This window comes from Theropithecus gelada, chromosome 19 (genome assembly GCF_003255815.1).
Source record: "Theropithecus gelada isolate Dixy chromosome 19, Tgel_1.0, whole genome shotgun sequence".
Taxonomy (NCBI): domain Eukaryota; kingdom Metazoa; phylum Chordata; class Mammalia; order Primates; family Cercopithecidae; genus Theropithecus; species Theropithecus gelada.
The window spans coordinates 56,124,715-56,141,917 of NC_037687.1; the positions used below are offsets into that span (position 1 = coordinate 56,124,715).

Sequence of the window (17,203 nt, forward strand, 5' to 3'; positions counted from 1 at the left end):
TGGCCACGTGTGGCTACTGGGTGCCTGGAATGTGGCTGGTCTGAATTGCAATGTGTTAGAAAGGTAAAATACAGTTATTTTCAAAGATTTAGTTCCACATATATGTGTGTGTGGTGTGTGTGTGTATATATATATGTGTTTCATTAATAATTTCATATTGCTCCCATATTAAAATAATACTTTGGATATATTGGGTTAATTAAATTGTTACAATCAATTCCATTTGTTTTTTTCTTTTTAAAATTTGACTACTAGAAAATTTAAAATTCACATGTGGCTCACATTTTATTTGAGGATTGCTTCTTTTTAAAATTTTCGGGCTGCCTACTCAAAGGACCAGAAGCCAGGAAGGTCATAAAATCTGAAATTCTAAAATAATAATTATTATATTATTTTTATTTGTGAGTAGCTATATATCATTTACAAGTGTATATGACCTTATACACAAGGTTAAATACAAATACCCTCTGGGATGGGCCGGGCTCAGCTAAAAGAGGAAGCCCTGGCTGAAAAGGCTGCAGCGTAGGCTGTCACTCTGCATTCAGCCCAGTGTCTGATCACATCTTCTGTCACTCAGGGCCAGAAGGGTCAGGACCTTAAACGTTGTCCAATCAGGCACGCTGGGCTGGGAACCGTCCAATCAGGCACGCAGCTGGAGCAGACAAGATGGCTTCCGGGATTTGGCGGCGCCTTTGTCTCTGGCTGCAGCCGGAGCTCCAGGTTTCGCCTTCACTGCTCTGTGTCCTCTGCTCCTAGAGGTCCAGCCTCAGTGGGCCTGTGACCTGCAGAAACTGGGAGATCCACAGCTAAGACTCCAGGACCCCCTGGAAGCCTAGAAATGGTGAGCGTTCCGGGTGCGACACCCCCAGAGGTGGAAGGGGCTGGTTGGAACCGGTGGGAAGTGGCTATAGCGGGACTCAGGCCTCCGGGCAGTCAGCTCCACAATCTGCACCCCGAGTTCTTCCCCAGCTTGGCCTCAGTCCCCTGCAGCCGTAAGATGGCGGCGCGCTGACAGCCAGGCCCCGGGGCGTCCGTCTCTTCTCTGCGTAGTGACTGTGCCCTGGCCTGTAGCCCTCTCTGGCAGCTCTGTACCCGCAGTGCCGCATCTCCTCAGATTGTGCAGGGATCACGGGACGGGCGTCACGGGAGAATCCTGACTCAGGGTGCGGGTTCATTAATGGGAACAGTTTTCCTCCATGGGGTTCCCAGTTCCTATTTTCTCCTATTAGAATTTTATGGGAGGGCCGGGCGCGGTGGCTCACGTCAGTAATCCCAGCACTTTGAGAGACCGAGGCAGGTGGATCACCTGAGGTCAGGAGTTCAAGACCAGTTTGACCAACATGGTGAAACCCCGTTTCTACTAAAAATCCAAAATTAGCCGGGCGTGGCGGCACATGCCTGTAATCCCAGATACTCGGAAGGCTGAGGCAGTAGAATCGCTTGAAACCGGGAGGTGGCGGTTGCTGTGAGCCGAGATGGCGCTATTGCACTCCAGCCTGGGCAACAAGAGCGAAACTCCGTCTCAAAAAATAAGTAAATAAATAAATAAATAATAGGGGTCACCACAAAAATATTGTAGAATTTAATCAAAGATGGAATCAAAAATTGTGGAGCACTCAGCTGTGGTTTGTAGCTTGTGACTTATGAGAGCAACTTGAAAGACTTTTAAAGGTACATGATGAAGAAAACCAAATTAAATAATTGGTTAGGTACAGTTCATAGTTACTTGATTTGTACGATTGAGGTGGACATTTCCTGGTTATGTAATCAGAGGTTAATTGGCAGTTTATGATTGATTAAGCCTAAATTTTGTTTCCGTCAGTCCAGTAATTTACAAAAAAAAACCATTTGAGTTAGCGTTTCCAAAAAGTAGGAACCCAGGGACTAGAGTAACCTCAGTCTCATTACCTGCTACTTAGTTATTTTAACACTCCACAGGGGACTGATTTTCCCCTGCGTTTTTCCGCAGTTCTCTCAAGCTGGGTCTCAAGCCTACCCCTCACATCCCATTCCTCCAGACTAACTATGACTTGTAGTAAAATACTAAATTTCCAGTTTCTTCTCACATTGTCAAATGCCACTTTCCCCTTTTCTAATTCACATTATCAATTATTTGTCTTTTATTTTACACTTTAGATACTGTATTCTAACCATTTTTTGACATTGGCACTAAATCGTTTTCTGTTTGAAAATATTTTTTATGAGAAGAAAAAGAACAATCCCTTGACACTGTATTGTAAAAAAATCTTTTCGCCTCATTTTAAAAAATCTTCTCTAGGCACAGAGATAGTATCAGAATATTTTTGGGTCAAGATTTCCCTTTGGAAACTTTATGGGTGATGAGGCCTCAGCCACCCTTCAGTTTTTTCTAGTGCTGGGCTCCAGTAGTTTCTGTGAATAAACCAATATACCTCCCTCCCATGGCTATGTCTGCTTGAGTGTCTAGTGAATATAATCTACTGGGTTGTTTTCTTTCATAAAACAACCTGAGGTATGGAGTGTAGCCTCTCAGTGGAACAGATGGATGCCCTTGGACTGATAGGACTCTCACCTGCGCTCTTCCTTTGAAAAACTAACCCTTGCCTGCACGGTGATGCATGCCTGTAATTCCAGCACTTTGGGAGTCTGAGGCAGTGGATCACCTGAGGTCAGGAGTTCGTGACCAGCCTAACATGGTGAAACCCCGTCTCTACTAAATACAAAAAAATTAACTGGGCCTGGCGGTGCATGCCTGTAATCCGAGCTACTTGGGAGGCTGAGCCAGGAGAATCGCTTGTACCTGGGAGGTGGAGGTTGCAGTGAGCCGAGATCGCGCCATTGAACTCAAGCATGGGCACCAAGAGCGAAACTCCATCTCAAAAAAAGAAAAAATAACCCTTGAGACATTAAGATTGCCTTTACTCAACCCAGCTTCCATTTCTTTTTTTTTTTTTTTTTTTTGAGACGGAATCTGGCTCTGTCGCCCAGGCTGGAGTGCTGTGGCCGGATCTCAGCTCACTGCAAGCTCCGCCTCCCGGGTTTACGCCATTCTCCTGCCTCAGCCTCCGGAGTAGCTGGGACTACAGGCGCCCGCCACCTCGCCCGGCTAGTTTTTTGTATTTTTTAGTAGAGACGGGGTTTCACCGTGTTAGCCAGGATGGTCTCGATCTCCCGACCTCGTGATCCGCCCGTCTCGGCCTCCCAAAGTGCTGGGATTACAAGCTTGAGCCACCGCGCCCGGCCAGCTTCCATTTCTTGGAGACACATTGCTGATGACAGCCAATCAGATACTGGTATTGAGGGAAAAACACAGAGATAATTTCTGTCCCCTGGATTGTCTAAGATTTGTGAAAGAAAAAATAGCATTTCAAAAGACAAAAAAAAGTGACGTCAGTGAAACAATGCAAAAACTTGCAAGGTAAAATGCACTTGGGGCGGTCACTGAGGCATAGTGCAGTGAGAGGGTGGTCACTGAGCACTTAAGTGAGCAGGATGGGGTGGGAGAGTCTCTCAAGTGATTGGTGACCTGACTTGACACATGAATTAGACACATCTGTTTTCTTTTTTTTTTTTTTGAGATGGGGTTTTGCTCTTGTTGCCTAGGCTGGAGTTCGGTGGCACCATCTCGGCTCACTGCAACCTCTGCCTCCCAGGTAGCTGGGATTACAGGCATGCACCACCATGCCCAGCTAATTTTGTGTTTTTAGTATAAACAAGAGTTTTCCCATGTTGGCCAGGCTTGCCTCGAACTCCCCACCTCAGGTGATCCACCCCTCTCGGCCTCCCAAGATGCTGGGATCACAGGCATGAGCCACCATGCGGGGCTGACACATCTGTTTTCTAATCAGCATTGCCACTCCCTAGCTTTGTCACCTTGAAAAGATTTGTGCACTTATTTTTACTTTTTTTTTTTTTTTTGAGACGGAGTCTCGCTTTGTCGCCCAGGCTGGAGTGCAGTGGCGTGATCTCGGCTCACTGCAAGCTCTGCCTCCCGGGTTCACGCCATTCTCCTGCCTCAGACTCCCCAGTAGCTGGGACTACAGGTGCCCGCCACCACACCCGGCTGATTTTTTTGTATTTTTAGTAGAGACAGGGTTTCACTGTGCTAGCCAGGATGGTCTCGATCTCCTGACCTCGTGATCCACCCGCCTCTGCCTCCCAAAGTGCTGGGATTACAGGTGTAAGCCACCACGTGTAGCCAGTGACTTTAGTTTTTTTAAATGTAAATTGCATTTTATTAGTAGCATTTCAAAGGTAAGAAAATATGTCCAAAAAGCATATAAGAGTTGGGTTTCAGGAAAAAAAAAATCTAATTTTATATTCTATTTATTAAAAGTTTTTATTTACCTTTTTCTTTCCCATAGTGAGTTTAGAAAATTTGTCAGTTGTGTTTATGGCTGGGTGATTTCAAACAGAATTCCAAGGTTTAGCTGTTAGAATCCTACTAAGGGAAAGAATAAGGGCCAGGTGCGGTGGCTCACACCTGTTATCCCAGCATTTTGAAAGGCTGAGGTATGCGGATCATGAGGTCATGAGTTCGGGACCAGCCTGGCCAATATGGTGAAACCTCATCTCTACTAAAAATACAAAAATTAGCCAGGCATGGTGGCGCACGCCTGTAGTCCCAGCTACTTGGGAGGCTGAAGCAGGAGAATCGCTTGAACCCGGGAGGTGGAGGTTGCAGTGAGCTGAGATCGTACCACTGCACTCCAGCCTGGGTGACAGAGTGAGACAATCCCTCTTCCTTTTTGGCTGTAAAAATTAAATACATTTCCACAAGAAAATGTAGTAGATAATTGTGAGTTACATAGATTCATGAAAACTTAGTTCCTCTTTTTGCACCATAAATTTGTGACAGTGAATATCAGTTCTGTATCCTATGATCTTGATTTCTGAATTTAATGCTAAGTGTTATGAGATGAAATTTGGTACCTCCTAGAAGTGTTCTCATATGACGAATTGTTTACTACATAACTTTCTTTTTTTCTGAGACGGAGTCTCGGTTTGTCACCCAGGCTGGAGTGCAGTGCCATGATCTCGGCTCACTGTAACCTTCCGTCTCCCAGATTCAAGTGATTCTTCTGCCTCAGCCTCCCGAGTAGCTGGGATTACAGGTGCGCATCACCAAGCCTGGCTAATTTTTGTATTTGTAGTAGAGATGGGGTTTCACCACGTTGGCCAGGCTAGTCTCGAACTCCTGACTTCAGGTGACCTGCTGGCCTTGGCCTCCCAAAGTGCTGGGATTACAAGTGTGAGCTACCGTGCCTGGCCTACTACATAACTTTTAAAATAAATAATAAAATAATACTTTTATTGTTTGAAAGGTATAGACACTTTTGGTTTTCTTATAGAGGTATGAAATGGAAGCACCTTAAAATTTTCTTTTTGTATGCCAACACTGTGTTTCAGTAATTTTGCTGGATTTTTCAAACACTTAGTTTCAGACACCAAGTGAATAACTCAGATATGAAAATTAAAGCTTGAACTCATCTAAAGCTAATATTGAGCCTGCAAAAGGAGGTTATTAAAGGTCCAGTTGGTTCTTTCTGGGGAGCCTTTTCTGCAGATATCTCAGCCTGCTCACCTCAGCCATGGAAGAAGGCTTTATCCTGAGAGAAGCTTGAGAGCCCTGGGAAGCTGGAGATGCACAGGCAGGTGCAGTTAAGATTAAAATGAAAAAGGACTGGGAAGGTCTTACTGAAGATAAAGTTATTATTGATTTGAGGCAGTTTCTAAATTTTATAAAATGAAACAAAGTTAGATTTATGTAAAAAAATTTAATTCCAAAGGAGTATTGCAACAGGAGGAAGTACCAACTATTATTGCAAAGTTCAGGCAGACAAGGGCTTTTTTTCACAGAGGGGAGAAAACAAGATTAGAAAGAAAATAGCAGAAGAATGGCGAATAGAGGGTGAAAAAAATCAGGTTTTAGATCAGAAAATGTTTTACCCTGAAGTTAGCATGTTCTTAGGATGAACATAAAATGGGGTTGTATGTTGGCTCAGACTGAGTGTAGCTCAGTTTAGTAGCTGTGGGAAAAGAAAAACTTAAGTTTGATTAAGAAGTATTTTATTTTGACCACTGAAGACAAATTTAGCTGATTTTTTAATAAGAAAAGGAAGGAAATGTGCAGTCTATGTCTGGCTATACGACAGGTGAGAAAAGAGAGCACCACCTAAGTCATATAAGAGGGTGTTTCTTTTTAAAAACTATTTCTGGAGAACACAAAGAATGGAGAATTTTATTAATCATAGTTCTTTATCAGGATTATCTACGTGCTTCATCTTTGCCCACCTTTTTTCCTGGTCCTATGTATTTCTTCCATTTGACTTTTTCTGAGTTGTATTTTTTATAATAAACTGGTAAAGATAACTACAGTGTTTCACTGAGTTCTGTGAATAGCTCTATTATATTACTGAACTTGAGGAAAGTTCTGGGAGTCCTCAGTTATTAAACAGTGGCTCAGAAGCATAGATCAGCCCATGAAGTTTGTGACTGGAATCTGCAGTAAAGACAATGTTGTGGACTGTGCTCTGAATCAGGGTCTGTGCTGACTCTGGGTATTGTCAGAATTCAAATGTTAGACAGTGAGTGTTGGAGAATTGCTTGGTGTTCAGTAAACTCTACAGATTTGGTGCCAGAAAAAAGATATCACAGAGGCCTGGCCTGGAATGGAACTCTGGGTGCCTGGGAATGGGAGGCTCTGCTCTCCTGTACACAAGCTGTCACACTGCTCATTGTCCTGTGATTTCAGGTCTCCTCTACGGGTGAGCGAGGACTGAAAACTTAGAGGACAAGAGCTGTGATAACAAACCCCACTTTCCCACAGCTGCCACCACAAGATTTCCACCTACTCACAAACACAGCCCCTAGGCATTGACGTGCCCAAACCCCTCCCAGGACTAGGCACCACCCTCAGAAAATTCACAGCAGCATTTTTTATCCCAGTGCTTCTTGCCAAAAACCCAAAAAATGACTGCATCTCCTAGAATATCCCCACGCCCAGACTCTGAATCTGTAGCAGTAATCTGTTTTCTCCACCATCCTAGGGTTTTGACCAACTGTTCGTAATCTCATCTGCCTGCCTTCATGGACACAAAAATAAGTCAGAGTGCAGCCTCACCTAAGCCACTATCTGCAGTACAAACCAGTCCTTCCACCTACATTGCACTCTCCTCCATCTATAGATTTTTTACTTTTGACTTTTATTTTTGGTTCATGGGTACATCTGCAGATTTGTTATATAGGTAAAATTATGTCATGAAGGTTTGGTGTGCAGATTATTTTGTCACTGAGATGCTAAGCATGGCACCAAACAAGTATTTTTTTCTGATTCTCTTTGTCCTCCTACTCTCCACCCTCAACTGAGTCTTAGTTTTTGTTGTTCGTCTCTTTGTGTCCATGTGTTCTTATTATTTAGCTCTTATTTTTTTTAATTTATTTTTCTGAGACAGAGTTTTGTTCTTGTTGCCCAGGCTGCAGTGCAATGGCTCCATCTCAGCTAACTGCAACTTCCGTCTCCCAGGTTCAAGCGATTCTCCTGTCTCAGCCTCCTGAGTAGCTAGGATTACAGGCACCCACAACCATACCTGGCTAATTTTTGTATTTTTTAGTAGAGATAGGGTTTCACCATGTTGGCCAGGCTGGTCTCAAACTCCTGACCTCGTGGTTCACCTGCCTCGGCCTCCCAGTGTGCTGGGATTACGGGCGTGAGCCACTGCTCCCAGCCAGCTCTTATTTATAAATAATAACATGCATTTGGTTTTCTGTTTCTGCATTAGTTTTCTAAGGATAAAGGTCTCTAGTTCCATCCATGTTGCTGCAAAAGAAATGATCTTGGTATCTTTTTATGGCCACACAGTATTCCATGATGTTTATGTACTCTTTTTTTTTTTTGAGATAGAGTCTGGCTTTGTCCCCAGGCTAGAGTGCAGTGGTGCAGATGTTGGCTCACTGCAACCTCCGCCTCCTAGTTCAAGCGAGTCTCCTGACTCAGCCTCCCTAGTAGTTGGGATTACAGGCGCCCACTACCACATCCAGCAAATTGTATTTTTAGTAGAGACGGGGTTTCACTATGTTGGCCAGGATGGTCTCGATTTCTTGACCTCATGATCTGCCTGCCTAGGCCTCCCAAAGTGCTGGGATTACAGGCGTGAGCCACCGCACCCAGCCGTATTTTGTTTTTATTAATTTTTTTTTTTTGGGATGGAGTCTCGCTGTTGTTGCCCAGGCTGGAGTGCAGTGACACAATCTTGGCTCACCACAACCTCCGCCTCCCTGGTTCAAGCGATTCTCCTGCCTCAGCCTCCTGAGTAACTGGGATTACAGGCACCTGCCACTACGCCTGGCTAAGTTTGTATTTTTAGTAGAGACAGGATTTCACCATGTTGGCCAGACTGGTTTCAAACTCCTGATCTCAGGTTGATCTACCTGGCTCAGCATCCCAAAGTGCTGGGATTACACGTGTGAGCAAGTAGGTGGCCGTGCCTAGCCACCTACTTTTTAATGAGGTTTTTGTTTTTTCCTTGTAAACTTATTTAAGTTCATTGTGGATTCTGGATATTAGACCTTTGTCAAAAGCATAGTTTGCAAGTATTTTCTCTTATTCTGTAGGTTGTCTTTACTCTGTTAGTAGTTTTCTATGAAGAAACTCTTTAGTTCAGTTAGATCCCATTTGTCAATTTGTTGCAATTGCTTTTGGTATCTTCATTATAAAATTTTCTGGTTCCTATGTCTGGAATGATATTTCCTAGGTTATCTTCTAGAGTTTTTTATAATTCTAAGTTTTATGTTTAAATCTTTAATTCATCTTGTTAATTTTTGTATATGTTGTAAGGAAGGGGTCCAGGGCTAGCCTTGTATATAGCGCTAACTAGTTATTACTGCACCATTTATTAAATAGAAAATTATTACCATATTTCTCTTTGTCAGTTTTGTTGAAGATCATATGGTTGTAAGTGTGTGGCATTATTTTTAGTAGGATTATTTAAATATTTAAATTTAAATATAAAATTTTAAATAACATTTAAAATTAAATAGGAAATTATTCCCGTATTTCTCTTTGTCAGCTTTGTTGAAGATCAGATGGTTGTAAGTGCATGGCATTATTTTTTGGCTCTCTATTCTGTTGCATTTGTCTGAGTCTGTTTTGGTTCCAGTACCATGCTGCTTTGGTTACTGTAGCTTTGTAGTATGCTTTGAAGTTGGGTAATGTAATGCCTCCAGCTTTGTTCTTTTTGCTTAGAAAAGTTCCTTGGCTATTGGAGTTCTTTTTTGGTTTCATATGTATGTATGTATTTATTTATTTATTTAGTTCTGTTAAGAATATTTTTGATAGTTTCATGGAAATAACATCTGTAAATTTCTTTTGGCAGTAAGACCATATTAACACCAACCTTTTCTATCAATGAGCACAAAATGATTTTCCATTTGTTTGCGTCATCTCTGACTTTTTTTTCCCCCCCAAGACAGTTTTGCTCTTGTTGCCCAGGCTGGAGTGCAATGGCACAATCTTGACTCACCACAACCTCTACCTCTGGGGTTCAAGGGATTCTCCTGCCTCAGACTCGCGAGTAGCTGGGATTACAGGCATGCACCACCACCCTGGGCTAATTTTGTATTTTTAGGCAGAGATGGGGGTTTCTCCATGTTGGTCAGGCTGGTCTCGAACTCCCGACCTCAGGTGATCCGACCGCCTCGGCCTCCCGAAATGCTGGGATTACAGGCGTGAGCCACTGCGTCCGGCCATCTCTGACTTCTTTAAGAAGTGTTTTGTAATTCTTGTCCTAGAGATCTTTCATCTCCCTTGTTAGCCGTATTTCTAGATATTTTATTCTTTTTTGTGGCAACTGTAAATGGCATTTTTTTTTTTTTTTGAGACGGAGTCTCACTCTGTTGCCCAGGCTGGAGTGCAGTGGTGTGATTCTGGCTCACTGCAACCTCTGCCTCCTGGGTTCAAGCAATTCTCCTGCCTCAGCCTCCTGAGTAGCTGGGATTACAGGCATGTACCACCACACCTGGCTAATTTTTGTATTTTTAGTAGAGATGAGGTTTCCCCATGTTGGCCAGGCTTGTCTTGTACTCCTGATCTCAGGTGATCCGCCCCTCTCCACCTCCCAAAGTGCTGGGATTACAGGCGTGAGCCACCGTGCCCGGCTGAGATTGTAGTATTAATTTGGCCTTTGGTTTGGATGTTGTTGATGTACAGAGTTGCTACTAATTTTTGTATGTTTATTTTGTATTCTGAAACTTTGCTGAAGTTGTCAGCTTACAGAATTTTTCTGCTGAGACTATAGATTTTTTTTAGATATAAAGTCATGTCATCTGCAAATGGGGATAGTTTGAGTTTCTCTCTTTCTTTTTGGGTGCTTTTATTGTTCATCTTGCCTGCTTGCTCAGTGAGGACTTCAAAATTCCATGCTGAATAGGAGTGGTGAGAGAAGGCACCCTTGTCTTGTGCCAGTTTTCAAGAAAAAAATGTTTGCAACTTGTGTCTATTCAGTATATTGGCTGTGAATTTGTCATAGATAACTCTTTTGAAGTATGTGCCTTCAATGCCTAGTTTGTTGAGGATTATAACATGAAGGATGTTAAATTTTACGGAAAGTTTTTTCTGCATCTATTGAGTTAATTTTGTGGTTTTTGTCTTTAGTTCTGTTTATGTGATGAATGACATTTATTGATTTGTATGTATTGAACCAACCTTGTGTCCCAGGGAGAAATCCTACTTGATTATAGTGGATTAACTTTTTGATGTGCTGCTGGATTTGGTTTTTCAGTATTTTGTTGATGATTTTTTGTTAATATTTTAAAAATATTGGCCTGAAGTTGTTTGTTTGTTTGTTTGTTTTGTCTCTGCCAGGTTTTGGTATCAGAATGATGCTGTTTTTTTTTTTTTTTTTTTTGAGACGGAGTCTGGCTCTGTCGCCCAGGCTGGAGTGCTGTGGCCGGATCTCAGCTCACTGCAAGCTCCGCCTCCCGGGTTTACGCCGTTCTCCTGCCTCAGCCTCCGGAGTAGCTGGGACTACAGGAGCCCACCACCTCGCCCGGCTAGTTTTTTGTATTTTTTAGTAGAGACGGGGTTTCACCGTGTTAGCCAGGATGGTCTCGATCTCCCGACCTCATGATCCGCCCGTCTCGGCCTCCCAAAGTGCTGGGATTACAAGCTTGAGCCACCGCGCCCGGCCGATGCTGTTCTTATATAATAACTTGGGGAGAAGTCGTTTCTCAATTATTTGGAATAGTTTTAGTAAAAATAATACCAGCTCTTATTTGTACATCTGGTAGAATTCAGCTGTAAGTCCATCTGGTCCTGGGCTTTTTTTGGTTGGTAGGCTACTTATTATTAATTTGATTTTGGAGCTTTTTATTGGTTTATTCAGGGGTTCAGTTTCTTTTTTGTTCAGTCTAGGGAGGAGGTATTTGTCCAGGAATTTATTCATTTTGTCTAGATTTTTTAGTTACTGTGCATAGACGTGCTAATTGTAGACTTCCATCCTCGTTTGTATTTTTGTTGGGTCAGTGGTAATGCCCATTTGTCGTTACTCATTGTGTGTGTGTGTGTGCGTGTTTTTTTTTTTTATCTTCTCTTTTTTCTTCATTAATCTAGCTAGTGGTTTATTTATCTTACTGAGTTTTTTCAAAACATTTACTTCTAATTTTTTAATCTTTTTTGTAGTTTTTTACATCATCTAAATATACCTCAGATATGATTTTAGTTATTTGTTGTTTTCTGCTGGCTTAGGGGTTGCTCTCACTTCTCTCATTCTTTTATTTAGGATATCAGGTTATTAAATTGAGATATTTCTAGCTTTTTGATGTGAGCATTTAATGCTATAAATTTCCCTTTTAATACTGCCTTAGTTGTGTCGCAGTGATTCTGGTATGTTGTGTCTTTGTTCTCATTTATTTTAAAGAATTTGATTTTTGCCTTAATTGTATTATTTACCCAAAAGTCATTCATGTTCAGGTTAATTTGCATGTAGTTGTCTTGTTTCAAGTGGTTTTCTTTGTATTGAATTATATTTTTATCAAGCTGTGGTCTCACTGAGTATGTTGCTGATACCATTTTGAAATTTTTGAATTTGCTGAGGATTGTTTTATTTCTGATTTTGTGGTCGATTTTAGAGTATGTGCCCTGTGGTGGTGAAAACATTGTATATTATGTTGTTTTTAGATGGAGAGTTCTGTAGATGTTTACTACTATTTGGTCAAGTGTTGAGTTTAGGTCCTAATATCGCTGTTAATTTTTCTGCTTCAGTAATTTGTTTACTAGTGTCTGTGGCATGTTGTAGTCTCCCACTATTTTTGTGTAAGAATCCAACTGTCTTCATAGGTCTCTAAGAAGTTGCTTTATTTGTGTGGACCCATGGATTTTTTATAGCACCTTTTTCTCTTCTGCTTTTTTTCCCCATAAACATTCTTTCAAGTGAATACAGTGTGCTCAGTGCTACTCCTTAGATGCCTGAATCCAGTGTCTACTAAAATTAAGATGTCTAAGAGTACAGCATATCCAGAGACCTGGCTGTTGTAAGAGAAAATATAAGTTAGAAATAAAAGGCTCTCTTTTCTTTTTTTTTCTTTTTTCTTTTTTTTGTTTTTTGAGATGAAGTCTTGCTCTGTCACCCATGCTGGAGTGCACTGGCGTGATCTTGGCTCACTGCAACCTCTGCCTCCTGGGTTCAAGTGATTCTCATGTCTCAGCCTCCCAAGTAGCTGGGATTACAGGCACGTGCCACCATGCCCAGCTAATAATTTTTGTATTTTTAGTAGAGACGGGGTTTCACCGTCTTGGCCAGGCTGGTCTTGAGCTTCTGACCTCAAGTGATCCACCCACCTTTGCCTCCCAAAGTAGTGGGATTACAGGTATGAGCCACTGCACGCAGCCAAAAGGCTCTATTTTTATGCCTGAAAATAAGAAAGAATGTTTTGCGCCGGGCGCGGTGGCTCAAGCCTGTAATCCCAGCACTTTGGGAGGCCGAGACGGGCGGATCACGAGGTCAGGAGATCGAGACCATCCTGGCTAACACGGTGAAACNAACCACTGCTCCTCAGAGAAACGGCTAACTTCAGGGTGACAGCAGGAAAAATGAAAGATGAGTCTGAATGTTTTATCTAATATATAAAAGAAATGATGGCCCGGCGCGGTGGCTCAAGCCTGTAATCCCAGCACTTTGGGAGGCCGAGACGGGCGGATCACGAGGTCAGGAGATCGAGACCATCCTGGCTAACACGGTGAAACCCCGTCTCTACTAAAAAATACAAAAAACTAGCCAGGCGAGGTGGCGGGCGCCTGTAGTCCCAGCTACTCGGGAGGCTGAGGCAGGAGAATGGCGTGAACCCGGGAGGCGGAGCTTGCAGTGAGCTGAGATCTGGCTACTGCACTCCAGCCTGGGTGACAGAGCGAGACTCCGTCTCAAAAAAAAAAAAAGAAAGAATGTTTTGCTCATCTCTCTCCTTTTTTTTTTTTTTTTGAGATGGAATCTCGTTTTGTCAACTAGGCTGGAGTGCAGTGGCATGATCTCAGTTCACTGCAACCTTGGCCTCCTGGGTTCAAGTGATTCTCCTGCCTCAGCCTCCCGAGTAGCTGGGATTACAGATGCCCGCCACCACACCCGGCTAATTTTTGTGCTTTTAGTAGAGATGCCGTTTCCGCATGTTGGCTAGGCTGGTCTTGAACTCTGGACCTCAGGTGATCCGCCCACCTCAGCCTCCCAAAGTGCTGGGATTATAGGCGTGAGCCACCGTGGCCTGCCCATCTCTGTCTTCTTCAAGCATTTAGGTTATATGTAGATATTTTTCTCTGCTTTTTAAAAATATATGTATATCATATTAACAGCTAAATAAACCTTTTGGCATTCTTTGTGACTCAGTATTTTATTTTTGTTTTTATTTATTTTTTTGAGATAGAGTTTTGCTCTTGTCACCCAGGCTGGAGTGCAATGGCTTGATCTTGGCTCACTGCAACCTCCGCCTCCTGGGTTCAAGCAATTCTTCTGCCTTAGCCTCCTGGGTAGGTGGAATTACAGGTGCCCGCCACCATGCCCAGCAAATTTTTGTGTTTTTAGTAGAGACAGGGTTTCACCATGTTGGCCAGGCTGGTTTCGAACTCCTGACCTCAGGTGATCCACCCACCTCAGCCTCTCAAAGTGCTGGGATTACAGGTGTGAGCCACTGTGGCCGGCCAACAGTTTTCTTAATGTTCTATCATTGTCGGAGTTTCTCTGGGGCTGGAGAAAATGTTTTCTTTTATTATTATTTTTTATTATACTTTAAGTTCTGGGATACATGTGCAGAACATGTGTGCAGGTTTGTTACACAGGTATGCGTGTGCCATGGTGGTTTGCTCCACCTATCAACCTGTCATCTAATTTTAAGCCCCGCATGCATTAGATATATGTCCTCATGCTCTCCCTCCCCTTGCCCCCCACCAGAAAATTTTTCTTTTAATGGTATTTCCCAAACACTGTCTAGAATTACCAGATATGATAGAAACATACAAAGGGCTAACCAGGATCTACTCTAGAGTGGGCTTACCCTCTCAGGCTTCCAGTCAACTCCCAAATTTGTTGCAGAGTGCATGCTGTCACCTAAATATGCAGGCAGAATTGTCTCTCTTATTTTGTATCTATAGTCCTCTACAGTGACTTCTAGAGGGGCTAGGCCAGATTTCTACAAACTTCACAGGGCAGCAATCAGCCATTTTACCTCTTTCAATTACTCTTGAATCTTCAGACCTGAAACTGATTTAGAGAGCATGGGGCCCACAGATCCAACTAGAGTAACAGGTGTGCATTGAGTATACACATAGACATGATAATCTCCACTTTCCACTTCCTCCTGTTACTGAAATGCTCACAAATGTGCAGGTAACACCTGCTGATACTCTGTCCACCCAGAACTTAAATCTGCAGCTCCAAATTCTGAATCTAGGTCTTGAAATTTTGGAAATTAAAAAACTTGTATCTGAGAAATGCAGATCCTTTTAGTTGTCAAACTTGAAGAGACATTAAAATGAGAGCACAATTATGTCTTTCTCCCCACTTTCAACTATATGTATTCATCCCTTGAAACTGTTTGCTATTGCCACCAGTAGTTGTGAATTAAATTAATAATGCCACACTGGACACTCTAAACCTTAGCGATGTACATCCAATCAATAATTAATGTTATTCCTGTAAATAAGAATTTGACAAACAAGTTTGTACCAGCCCAAAGAGGGACCATCCTCTGTCCTCTTTTTACCTTTACAAATACCCTTGTAACTGGTGGTAAACTAAGTGTAGATTCCAGGCAACTTGAATCTTTCCTTTCGTGTTATAAATCTCAAGCTTGGTCCCCCCAAAACTGGGGGGGACCAGTTTTCTATATGTTGCCTTAGCTTTTTCCTTTTAGGTAGAAATATCATTTAGAATGAGCTAGAGCAGCCTCTATGAGTGGACCTCTTCTTTGATTGTACTCCACTTTCTGTGACACACAAGAATGCAGAGCCAGGTTTATCTGACGTAGAATCTGCACATAAGGTCTAACCTCTCTCTGGGATTCACAAGTCAAGGTTAGGCTTTGGATTGAGAATGTACAGAAAACATACAAGAGACATTTTCTCTATTGTGAGATGTCAGCATAGAAATGTTAAAACCCCTTTTTGAGAATGCAGTGTTTTGAACTTCTCAGATCTCATCCAGTGACTTTCTACAGTTATGTGAGGGGCTCCAGGTGTAAAGAGATTCTGATTGCAGAATCTGTAAGTGTAAACAAGCATCTTCAGAGTAAGAGATTGAGACTACAAGGTATCCAGTGCCATGACCAAACTATACCTACCCATAAAATGTGATACCGGAGTGGAGTATTCTAGTCCTTTTTTTTTTTAACCCAAGAGCAAACTAATCAGGACATGCAATTCAAGTTCTGGAGCTCCACCAGAACAGTTCCATTCTTCATTTAGCCTGAGTCTCTCCTCCCTAGCTTATCATTGGGCCACCAGCTCAGGGGCACTGAGAACCCTCTCACAATCACCTAGGCATCTTTGAGAAATTTGAAAATGTCCAGAACAGAATTATGTAAGGCTGACATGAGTGGTTAATTCTGCTTCTGTCTCAATGTAAGAGAAATAAGTCATCCTGTGTTTGTTCCTCCCCCCCATACAAGAGAGATCTTTGGTTGGTACTCAGATGAGAGTTTCTCCAGTTTCCTGGTACTTAGGTGAAAAACAAGGAAGAGGTCTGGAGACTCAAACAGATAAACTAATTGCTTCCATTTCATATGACCTTTAGAAAAATAGATAAAGCAGTCATCATCCCTATCATCCAGGAACTTTTAATCTAGACTAGCAACTAGATAAATGGCTGAATTGGGCATGATATGGTTGCTACAATGTTCCTAGACAGAGGCAGTGAGGAAGACCCCAGGACCCTTCAGTCTTCATCTAATTCCTCCTTCTGCACTGCTAGAGTTTTGTCTGACACAACCCCATGGTGGCACAGGGGCAGTCAGTTCTCCAGGGGTAATGACTGGTACCTTTGCATTGACAGCAGGGGCCTGGCAGGGGCTTAGTACATCCCTTTGCCCAATGCCCACTTTTCTTGCATTTGAAGCAAGAGTCTCTGCTGGCTTTATCTTTATGGCCCTTCAGATTTTCCTTAGATGCTCTTTGGGCATTCAAGACATCGCCAATGATGGCTGCCATAATTTTGGCTTGCCGTTTTTCTTTACTCTGTTTCCATTTTCCTTCATTCAGATCACAAGTGTTATACACCATAAACACAGTATCAAGAATCTGGTTTTGATTAGTCTGTGGCCCCATCTGTAACGTGTGGAGCTTATGTCTAATGTCAGGGGCAGATTGGCTAATAAAATGCTTTGCCATTAATAGTTTCCCTTCAGGAGAGGAAGGGACTAGATTAGTATATTTTTTAAAAGGCTTCCTCCAACCTGCCATAAAACATGGCTAGATTTTTCTTCTTGCTTTGTGTAACCTTCTGTACTATATCAAAATTTTCTGCCTTAGTTGTTCCCTTTCTCATTCCTCCAAGGAGAGCCTCAAGAAATTTAACCTGGTTGTTTCCCACAGTGGTGTTATAGTTTCAATGAGGATCAGTAGTGGGAACTGTTTCTGGTCCTGAGTGATTGTCCTGAGGTTTTCAGGTGAATAATCCATCTGCTTCCTTGTGGGTGGCCTCAAAGATGTGTTCTTTTTCTGAAGGGATGCAACAGGTTGCTAGAATAA

The 17,203-nt window shown here is 42.5% G+C and overlaps 1 protein-coding gene across 2 annotated transcripts in view; it reads left to right on the forward strand.

Annotated features, from left to right (window-relative positions):
• The first annotated feature begins 637 nt into the window (after positions 1-637).
• Positions 638-17,203, forward strand: part of LOC112612061 (zinc finger protein 675) — a 33,408-nt gene continuing 16,842 nt past the window's right edge. For both annotated transcript variants that reach the window (XM_025366123.1, XM_025366124.1), the window contains exon 1: positions 638-841. In XM_025366123.1, the coding sequence (XP_025221908.1) occupies positions 839-841 (3 nt within the window). In that variant the 5' untranslated portion in view covers positions 638-838. The remainder of the gene's footprint in view (positions 842-17,203) is intronic.